Genomic DNA, 11,217 nt, shown 5'->3' on the forward strand with positions numbered 1-11,217 from the left:
AATGATTTCTATGATCAGCAGTTTTTGAAGGGAAATTTTGTTTACAGAGACATCATAATCCACTTTATTTATGGTTTTGTGGTTGTGTGTGGCATTTATTGAAATTTTATTTATGTTTTGGGCTGTTCATTTTGGATAATTAATTAATTAGTTGTCTTTACAAAATTAAAGTTATTGGTTTCTGAAAGGGTGAAAGAAGGTGATGCAATGTATTACTAAAAAATCGTCTCAAAACAACAGTATTATCGTTGGTCTCAATAATTACTGCGACAATATATCGTCCAGCACAGATTTTTAATTGTGACAGGCCTACATTTGCAGTAAATAATTTAAGCCATATTGTTTAAAGTACCGTTGCAAAAACCTCATTTTCCCATACCCAAATTAAACTGTGTCAGTGAATCTCGGCGGAAAGAATAATTTATATTAATCTCGTCGGATTCAGGAGATTCCACATCAGCCAGAGTGGGTTGGTCACGCAGGTCACGTGACTTGACAGGAACAAGCGATGGAGAAAAGCTAAGGAAGGTGAGCCGTTTCTAAACATATTTCACCATCTGTCTTTGGAATATCTCTACGGTATGACATTTATCTGTTGTGTACCATTTTTACGTGATACAGTCTTCAGATTGGCGTCAGATAGTTAAAAATAAATCTTTATTTTTCTGCCAGAGCAGTGGTAAAGTTGTACTAGCTTCCTTGCTAGTTGCTAACTGATGCTAGTTAGCTTTGCTGCTGCCAAAATGCTCTTCTGTTGTGGCTATTGCTGGAAAAATATGCAATAAAGACGCTTTTTCTGACTTTATCTGGCATTTTAAATGACGCTTTTCTTGTTATATTCGCTTGTCAAAGGGAGATACTGAAATAGTGATAGCATCGTATTTCCTTTGCTTCTGCATTATCACCTGATTCAACTGACAGTTGCTGTGTTATTTTTTATCTGAAGAGTTTTATGTAAAAAATAATTAGTTAGTTAAATAACTAATTAAATAATTAGCATTTTTACAGGTGACAGTTTATTTTATTCACCTTTAATTCACCTTTTTGTTTTTGAATCTATTTTATGCACCTCAATTTACATTGCAACCTGTGAGAAGATGGAGCTCACAAAAAATACTTAATTAATTAAAAATATTTTAGTAGTTACAGTAAATGTAAGTTGCCTAACATGAAAATGTTTTTATTCATTCAAGAAGTTGATGTCAAAAACAGCTACAAAGGTTCTGCCTTGGAATAAAGATACCAATCTTAAATTATTTTTCAAATTAAACATTATATTTAAATTCTAAAATTAATGTTTAAATTCTTTCTGATAGAAAAACATATCCTGAGATATCAAAATTAATTGACATTTGGTAAACAGATAGTTAAAGTAAATCTGCTTAATATTTTAAAGTTTATTCTTTATCTAGTAAATCAGATACGGTTTTGTTTTACCAACACTGTTCCATCTACGTCAATGATGAAAAAAATATTGTATCCTGAGTTTGTTTATCTATTGTATCAACAGAAATTCTTGGTATTTTTACGCATAATATCATATAAATCTGTTTTTGAAGCAAAGCAGGTTAATTTACATAACTTCATTACCTTGGAGAAGATAATTCAAAGTGCTTTTTACAAATTAAATGAACAAACGTAAAAAAACAAAAAACAAACTTTTGCTGTCCTATTATTGATAAAAATAATTAATGGATCAGCCCTACGCTGTATTGATGTGCAAGTATTTTTATGATGCATCTTGTGCTACAAATAATCAAGTGTTTGCCAAATTAATGCTAAATTATTGCTCTTCAGGCAATAAAAAGCTTATGCTGTTATTTTAAAAAATAAAACATTAGAAATATATTTGAAATAAATGTATTTCTAATATTTCTATAGATTAAGAGTCAGTGGTGAAATAAAAAATTTGTAGAATGTGCAAATTTTTTTTAATGCATTTAGTCGTCAATAAATTATTAAAACGATAACTGGCTTTAGCCCTGAAATGTGAGCTTTTGTTCCCAGGACTCTGCCCCAGCAGCGGCTTCCTCTCTACCCGGACTGATTGTGGAATGGCAGCAGTTTGGCAGCAGGTTTTGGCAGTGGACGCAAGGTAAGACACAGCCGCGCATCTGACGACCAGGAAGTGAATGAGTCATTTTTTTTAGTTACGATTATCTGCGCCCGTGTCGCCTCTTTTCCCTCTGCAGGTATAATGCTTACCGCACGCCTACCTTCCCACAGTTCCGAACTCAGTACATCCGCCGACGCAGCCAGCTGCTCAGAGAGAACGCCAAGTGTGGCTTTGAGCCAGGGCTGCGCAGGCAGTACCTGAAGCTGCGCAGTCAGCTGTTGGCCCTGCGCTACGGGCCGCTGTCTGAGCAGAGCAGCTTCAGGGCCAGCAGCGTGCGTAGCTCCCGTACCACGCTGGACCGCATGGAGGTCAGACTCAATGAAACGGGACAGGAGGGAAGAGAGAATAGGGAGAAATGTGGTTGGAGATGGGATTTAAAACACACAAGTCAAAGCCATGCAGCAAATTGGTTGCTGTGCATTAAGCTGAGCAGCTTGGTTGAAATGGCTGGTGCTAATAAGAAGATGTAGTTTTATTTTGATCATACTTTAGGGCTGGGTGATATGCCTTAGAAATAAAATCAACTTTTTATTTGTTTTTTCTCACCAGATCTGATTTTCACTTTTAAAAAATAAATTGCAAATGACAGAAAGTATTTTCAAAAAGTGACTTTTTTGTTTCTGTTATTCCTTCTGTAAGTTGTACAATGGAATATGAGGGCCAGGCTACAAATATTTTGGTATATTTACAAGAATATAATCATAATATTAGCAGAATTAAGACATAATTTTACCAGAAGAACGTCTTAAATTTCTGTAGTTAACACGATCTGATGTGGCCACTTCAGTCCATGAGGAGTTTAAAATAAACTCAGTTGTTTGCACAATTGTTTCAGACCTTATTACTGATAATAATTTAATGTGTTACAAGATGAAGCATTTCCTTTTCTGTCAACCAAAGTATAACTTCAGAAGATGCTCAGAGTTCCTCTTTCAGTTTTTTGTTAGTTTTTGTGTTGTAGTTCTCATAAAGTTTCTACTTTATTCTCCTAATATTAGGACTTTATTCTTGTATTTCTATGATGTTTTTCTTGTAATATCAAAGTTTCCCTCAGTGTATCATAAGCCTGGCAGGTCACCAAGCTTTACTTGTGGCCCCACCAGACTTACCATTATTTATTTAATTTGATTTAATTTTTTTAATGATTGTCTTTTTTAAAGACTTTATAGTTGGTTTTTAGGTATTAATCTTCCCGTCTTCCAAAAATGTGTAACTATCAAGTGATATTTTCAAATTTGCTGCCAACTATAAACATGTTTTACCTCAAAAACATGGCGGGCAGCTGGATGACCCCCAAGTACCCCGAGAAACGGACTTAGCAGGTTTCTTTGGGAAACCTTGAATATTATGACTTTATTCTTATAATTAAAATTAACACATATTGCCTGGCCTTAATATTTCACTATAAAATTGACCTAAATTAAAGTCCAAATTAATAGAATCTGTGATGAACGCTTGTAAAACAAGATGGCCGCCGTGGGCGTGCTGACATCACAACCAAGGAGTACTTTAGTGAAAGAAAAACAATATTTTCCACAAGTTAACTCTTGTAAAGATAAACTTGATTTATTGCCCTGCCATATATTAAATATATTTGTCTATTTGTAAATATGTGATTTATTAACAGCTGATTTATGGTTATTTGAAGAACTTTTTCCAGTCTTCAGGTTAACTCATCCCTTTGAGATTCTCTCTCTGCTGCTGTTCTGTTTGGTCTGCAGGACTTTGAGGAGGACCCCCGCGCTCAGGGGGCCCGTGGTCACCGCCGGTCCGTCAGCCGAGGCTCCTACCAGCTGCAGGCCCAGATGAACAGAGCCGTCTACGACGAGAGGCAAGAAGAACAGCCACTACCTGTTCCTGGTGCCGGTGCTGGGATGCAACGAGCGATTATCCATTGATTATTCTAACAATTAAACCGTCACATTCTGCAGATTTTCCATTAACTACTTGAGCCTTTTCTTTACAATATTACAAATACATTAAGAAATCATTTTATTTTTGAATAACAAAAGAAACGTTTTATTTTCCAAAATGTCACAATGTTGCAGTCCTCTGGAGAATTTGGGTCTGAGAAACGTATAAAAATCCCACTTGAGAAGTTTTGGGTAAAACATATTTACAGATAAAGATGCTTTTATATTAAATATGAAATGTTCATATATTTTTTGGGTTAATTATTGCTTTGGATATGGCTGGATTTTTTTTTTTTTTCGGCAAATGGCCTTTCCTTCAAGGAATCAATTACTAAATTTGTTGATTATTTCAATAACTTGTTCATAACAAATAGAATTAGTCTAATCTGTCTGAGTAAATTCCTACCCAAAACCCAGAAAGTTTGAGATTAATTTTAGAATTTCTTGTTCTTTTTTTGGAAAAAAAAAAGAGAAAATTTCTGAGTTTGAAAAGTTTACAATTTGCAACAAAAAACAGAAAAAAACTAAGAAATTTTGAGATTTATCTCAGAAGCTTTTGAGAAAAATGTCTTGGAAATTTCCAAGTTAGAAAAGTAGAAAATTGTTCACGGGGGAAAAAAGGATTACATTTCCACCAAAAAGTCGAACATTTTTGACTTTCCAAACTTGGAAATTTCCAAAAATTTAAAATTGTACAAGATTCTCAGAAATTTCTGGGATTAATTTAAAATTTTCTGAAATTCTTCTAGCAAGTTTTTGACTTCTCAAACTATTTTTATAGGAAAATTTTGAGATTTTATCGGCAGAAATGAACTCTTTTTATTTTTTTCCAGATATAATGTCGATAATACCGTTTATACACCATTTTTAATGTTTTACACGGTTTTGCCCCAGGCCCCCGGGCAGCTTGGTGCCCACCTCGGTGGCAGAGGCAAGCCGTGCCATGGCAGGTGACACAACCCTGAGTGAAAACTACGCCTTTGCTGGGATGCACCACATATTTGACCAACACGTTGACTCTGCTGGTGCGTAAATCAACCTCTAAACATGCTAAATCGTTCATACAAACATCATTTTCACTTGGGTTTTTTTTATTTTTTTCCTGCTTTATCGAAGTCCCACGGTTGCAGTTTGCGAATGACGACAAGCAGCTCCTGGCCTGCTGCTCGTTGGACGGCACCCTGTCCATCATGGCGCTGTCGCCGCCTCCTCCGAGCGTGAAGCTGACCCTGAAGGGTCACGGCGGCCCCGTCACGGACTTCGCCTGGTCTCTAAGCAACGACATCATCGTGTCGACGTCGCTGGACGGGACGCTGCGGATCTGGAACACGGAGGACGGTCGGTGCATTCGGGAGGTCAGAGACCCGGAGTCGAGCGAGTTGCTCTGCTGCACCTTCCAGCCGATGAACAACAACCTCACTGTGGTGAGTTCCTCCTCCTGAAATCACGTCATAAATTTGTCTTTGTTGATTTATTGATTTTACTTTCAAAAGCCACTTTACTGCTTAAACAGATTTAATGTTAGGAAATTACGCATAAAAATATTCCTACTTACTCAAAAGAGATTTTTAATGAGGTTTGGCTCATTAAACACATCATAAGTGATGTTTACCGTAAGAAGGCAAAGTTTGGTGACAAAAACACTGAATTCATAAAATCATAACTTAATTTTACACAAATGTAACTTTGTTGTTTAAGTTATTTTTATTTAAGAAGTTAATTAGTGATCTTTTGTGTTTAAATGTTAATAATGATGGTCTTTTATTAGGTTTCAAAATGTCTTAAATTTAATTTGCATCACACAGGGTTTCCCCCCAGTGTGTTATAAGCCTGGCGGGCCTCCAGGCTTTGTTGTGGCTTAACATTGCTTATTTATTTAAGTTTTTTTTAAATGTCTGCATTTTTTAAGACTTTATAGTTTAATCTTCCAGTAACACATAATTATCAAGTGATATTTAAAAGATTTTAACTCAAAAACACGGCGGGTCACTGGATGAGCGCCAAAACTTTGATCATATTTTTATTTTATTCAACATTTCAATAGTTTGTGAAATCTTAGCTTTACATTATGAGCCTTCTAAAGCAATTTGTCGTCGAGTATCAACCCCAAAAATCTGATTTCTTACAGTATTTCAGAACAGTTTCATAATTTTTTACTTTATTTTTTCTAAATATTGCAAGTTTTGTTTTAAAAGGTAGACAGATAAAAAATAATGTAAAAATATGGTTGTAAATGAGAAATGAGAGTTCACATTATCCACTACTCTACTCCAGTGAAAGATGGAGTAATAATATTCAAGTTAGAGGAAAATTAAGAAAACTACAGTCATTAGAGAAGTTAACAATCATGATCTAAATGTTCGAGGATCTCAACAGTTGTTGGGATTTCTGGTCACGACGTCTAAGAAGCCTTAAAATAACTTCATAATTCATTTCAGTTGTACAATCATGAACTGAAAATGTTTGGAAATCCATCTTTTAATTTGTGTTTTCCTGGTTAGAGATTATTCATCTGCAGTTTGGAGCAAACCGGTGAATTAATGTGTGATTTAGATCCTGAGGTTCATCATATTTACTGCTGAAATGATCTTGCTGTTTGAGAATTTCTTTAAACTTTGAAAATTATTTGCGTCATCAATTGATCTGGAAGCTGCAAGAAGCCCGTCTTTTTCTTTTTATAGCATCCTTAATTAGGCAAACGAGCAAAAGTTACTGGATGTTTTTGCTACTATCAAGTTAAAATTAAAGCAAAGTTGTGATTGATAAAAGATGAATAGTTTGTGTTGTTGGTTAGGTTTCAACTTTAATTTACTAATTATTTGCACTAGAAACCAAAACACTTGGTCAGATTTTGTGATCATGACCACGTCATGATCTAAAAACATTTTTTTATCTTTCTGTTTCATACCAATCAAAACACAGTGACAGTTTCAACAAATATGTAAAGTCATATTTTTTATTATTTATTTTAGGAACTTTAGCTTTAATCCTGATTAATCGCAGCGCTGCTTGATTAATCTGATTAAACACTGGCTGAAATATTTCTATGTTTCTAGTCGCAGTAGATCTCGTGTAGATCCGTTCTGCGTGTCGGTGTCTGCGCTCCCCGCCGTCCTCATGACGGTGTTCTCGCTCGGTGTCGTGTTCCAGGTGGGAAACAGCAAGCACCACCTGCAGGTGGTGAACATCTCCACTGGGAAGAAGGTGAAGGGCGGCTCCAGTAAGCTGACAGGCCGCGTGCTGTCTCTCTCCTTTGATGCTCCGGGGAGGATCCTGTGGGCTGGCGACGACCGCGGCAGCATCTTCTCCTTCCTCTTCGACATGGCAACAGGTACCGGCGCAGCATTTCCACCTGACTGAGGCCCGAGCGTCAGCATTACAAATTCTAATCAGCTTTTCCCAGAATAATGAGCAGAAGCTCCTGGTGTGTGTCTGTCCGTCTCCCTCCTCTGTCCCCCCAGGGAAGCTGACCAAAGCCAAGCGGCTGGTGGTGAGCGAGGGCAGCTCCATCTGCAGCATCTCCGCTCGCTCCTGGATCAGCCGCGAGGCCAGAGACCCGTCCCTGCTGATCAACGCCTGCGTCAACAAGCTGCTGCTCTACAGGTGAGCTTCATTTATTAGCAGCTGGTTTCCTCACCGCTGTTCCTGTAAACTCTAAACGGGGTTCGGACGGCGAGTCAGATGTTTGAAAATGCATCAACTTCAAGTAGGTTTCTTCAGAGTTTTGGAAAATGTTTCATTTCTGTGAAAAGAAATGAAACATTTTCTTTATTTGGTCATAAAGTGCATTATAATGTTTGGTTTTGGGAGGTTTAATATTTATTAAGTATTGTTTTTATTTCCAAAGTCTGGTTTGAAAACTTTTCTTGAAAGTGCTTGAATTTTACTCCAGTAAAATTCAGCAACTAGACACCAAAATATATCTTTTTTTACAGAATTTGAACCAGCTGAGGCTAAAACTGCCACTTAAATAGTTCTGTGTAAAACATATTTACTGACAGATATGTTTTTAATCTTAAATTCAGCACGTCTGTAAATATTTTTGTCTTATTTACTGCTCTAAGAATCTATTTTTAGCAAATTACTAAATTAATTGCCGATTATTTCAGTAACTGATTAATCGTGTTTAATGCGATTAATTGCTTCAGCACAAATTTTTTAGTTGTTTCTCTTGTAATATCACCAAATATTATTAATAATAGTGAACTCTATAGTATTGTTTTTATTTCTAAAGTCTGGTCCTGGAAAAGTTTGAAAACTTTCCTTGAAAAAATGCCAGATTTTTCTGTGAAAACGCTTTTCAGAGCTATAAATATACAGCCGTATCTCATTTATTGAAACCGTTTCCTAATTTCAGGGTTGTGGACAACGAAGGAACGCTGCAGCTGAAGAGAAGCTTCCCCATCCAGCACGGATCGCAGCACGTCCACAGCATTTTCTGCCCCCTCATGTCTTTCAGACAAGGGGCCTGTGTGGGTAAGGAGTCCTGCAGCTCCCACTCTGGTGGGCTTTGTGCTCCTGCTGGGGTCTCTTAGCGAACCTGCTGCAGTATCTGAATCAAAAACGGGACCAAACTGCACGGCGAGCTGCAGGCCATGCAGTGCAGAGAAGGAAAAAAGACACAGACATGAAATCAAGAACAGCACCAGGCTGCTTTCGGATTGAAAGGAAATATCTGGAATTACAAAATTACAGCAACAAGGCGGCCTGTTTTTCTGCAGCACGTTGCAAACATGTCTCCTATTAGCTCCTATTTTTATTTCACAACAAGCCGCGCTGGTGTCTGGATCACACTTGGGTTTACCAATTATCAGAAAAGTTACAAATATCTGAGCTTAAATAGAGAAAGATTTTGGTTTCTGTCAGAGACGATGGTCTGAGTGAGTACCTGCTGCTTTCTACACTCATTTGAATGTTTTATATCCTTTACTAAATAAAGGATGGCAGCTATTGCTTTTTAAAGTGTGAAATAAATAGTTTTAATTCTGTTGAGAAATTTAAATTCAGTTCTCAGATGAATGCCACAAATTTTAATTTGAATGTTGCTTGTTGAAAAGTTCAATAATCCAAGAACTTCGCAGACAGACTTCAATAAATCTCCACCCATCTCTGATAATATTTAGTCAAATCCAATAAAAAATCTAAAAAATATTTAGTGAGATTTCTCCTTGCAAGTTGCACCGTGATGCTCTGTGGAGCCGTAAAAAAACTTCGGGGATAATTGTAGGTGAATTTCTTGGCACAATTTCTCTTTTTCAGAAATGTTTGGTATTGTTGAGATCAGGACTTTCCAGCAAGAAAAAGACAAAACAAAAATGAGACAAAAACAAAATCTCTACTTGCTAAAAACATCTAGATTTAAACAGATGTTTAACTTTCTGTCGTTTTCACTACAAGGAGAAGAAAACATACTGTTGTATACTTTCTTGTACTGAATGTGGCCAATTCATTGTTTTCTATATTCATCAAAGCTGCAGTAACTTTTATATAAAAAACAGTTTATAAAATATTTGTTGAACATGTCGTGACAGTTTAATATGAGACAGATAATTTACTGCCGTCAGAAGAAATGCACAGCTCCCGGTCAAAAACAACCAATCAGAGCCAGCCTGTTGCAATAACCAATAAATCAATTAATCATGATAAATTAAAACAAATTCAATAATTTCCACTTGCATAATTTATTATTTTTCTCTTTTCTGTCTCCCTTTCTACCAAAAACTGGTCGACAGAAGTCTTTAGTTTGGTGTTTTGGTCTCAACTAGTTTAGAGACTTTATAATTCATTTTATTTGCTGATTTTTTTTGTTTATTTTCCAGCTCCAGTGTTAAATGTTTGTGAAAATATAAAGTTTATTAGTCTTTCAGAACATGTTCTTGCATTATTGCAAAATTTTATTACTTGAAAATTGTCTCAAAACAACAATATTATTGTTTATCACGATAATTTCTGGGACAATTTATCACCCAGCAAAATTTGTTACTATGACACGCCTCGCTGTCTCTCAACCTCATGTACTCGCTGCTAAATGAGCTAATGGCGGAGAAACAACTTTATTTATTAAAACCGTTTATTTACCGTCATCGGGGCTAACTAGCATGATCTGTACCGTCATCCCAATGTTAACCTTCTTCTTCTGTCTTTTACTCTCTGCGTCTCAGTGACCGGCAGCGAGGACGGTTGCGTCTACTTCTTCGACGTCGAGCGCAACACCAAGGCCATCGTCAACAAGCTGCAGGGTCACGGCGGCCCGGTGCTGGACGTGAGCTTCAACTGCGACGAGAGTCTGCTGGCGTCCGCCGACTCCACCGGGATGGTCATCGTCTGGAGGAGGGAGCAGAAATGAAAACCCGAACAAGCTTCCATCCACTACATATGAACATGTATGAATAAAAACCGGCCTGCTGCTCTTTGCCGTCCAATCCCACCGTGTAGATCTTCACTGGAATGTATCAAACATCTAAAGTAGTGAAACTAAAGTGCAATCAAATAGTGGGAGGGAAGAGTCCGTCCTCCTGCAGCTGGACCCGACTTCACCACCATGCATGCGTCATGGCTCGCCTCCAGCCAGCGTGAAGAGGAGGCGGCGTAATCTTACTGGAAAAAGCAACACTTTATATCACTGAAGTTCCCTCCGGCGTAGCGCCCTCACTATTTATGTAACTGTTATCCAAGCAGCGTAATCAAGTGTCGTTTGCTGTCAGTCGCCTGTTTGCCTTTGAGACCATGTGCATGAAACAAGCAGGTCGTTTATCACTAAATGTTGCCGTGTTTGTCAGTGACTTTGTTCGTATGTGTGTGTGTGGTGATTCAGATAATTTATTTAACACAATAAATGGCTGCATTGTGATTTATCCGTGTCAAATGTTTTAAATAATTTGAAATATCGGCGGAGGGTGCATGTGGAAAATATTTGTTGAGATCAGCAGGGGTGTCCAAACGTTTTGTCGTGTGGGATAAAATCAACAAGTCAAAAAATAATAAATAAAAAAGTAAAATCAAGCAAATGAAGTTGCCTTTTGTTTTAGATTTTTTTTTATTTTTTTTTTAAATTTAGATCCAAAATAATTTTGCATATTTTCTTTATTAAATTACCTGTTTTTCAAATGATTTTAGGATTAGTTGAACAAATTTATTCTCTATTTTGAGTCACTTTCCCTCCAAATGCTTGGTAGGATTAAATAAAAA

The 11,217-nt window shown here is 36.9% G+C and overlaps 1 protein-coding gene across 1 annotated transcript; it reads left to right on the plus strand.

Moving 5' to 3' along the window:
- The first annotated feature begins 414 nt into the window (after nucleotides 1-414).
- On the plus strand, nucleotides 415-10,879 carry wdr13 (WD repeat domain 13). Its single transcript, XM_044118713.1, has 10 exons — nucleotides 415-528; nucleotides 2,008-2,095; nucleotides 2,193-2,424; nucleotides 3,838-3,947; nucleotides 4,924-5,054; nucleotides 5,146-5,453; nucleotides 7,180-7,360; nucleotides 7,491-7,632; nucleotides 8,387-8,505; nucleotides 10,191-10,879. The coding sequence occupies exons 2-10, from the start codon at nucleotides 2,055-2,057 to the stop codon at nucleotides 10,373-10,375; spliced, it is 1,449 nt and encodes a 482-aa protein (XP_043974648.1). The 5' UTR covers nucleotides 415-528; nucleotides 2,008-2,054; the 3' UTR covers nucleotides 10,376-10,879.
- The last annotated feature ends 338 nt before the right edge of the window (nucleotides 10,880-11,217 follow it).

Source organism: Gambusia affinis, linkage group LG01 (assembly GCF_019740435.1).
Source record: "Gambusia affinis linkage group LG01, SWU_Gaff_1.0, whole genome shotgun sequence".
Lineage (NCBI taxonomy): Eukaryota > Metazoa > Chordata > Actinopteri > Cyprinodontiformes > Poeciliidae > Gambusia > Gambusia affinis.

Bases quoted from the DNA above. Each gene is read 5' to 3' on its own strand.
- wdr13 (XM_044118713.1), top strand. From the start codon at position 2,055: ATGGCAGCAGTTTGGCAGCAGGTTTTGGCAGTGGACGCAAG. The intron at 2,425-3,837 runs GTCAGACTCAAT...TTTGGTCTGCAG, and splicing joins CCACGCTGGACCGCATGGAG to GACTTTGAGGAGGACCCCCG. The intron at 3,948-4,923 runs GCAAGAAGAACA...GTTTTGCCCCAG, and splicing joins AGAGCCGTCTACGACGAGAG to GCCCCCGGGCAGCTTGGTGC.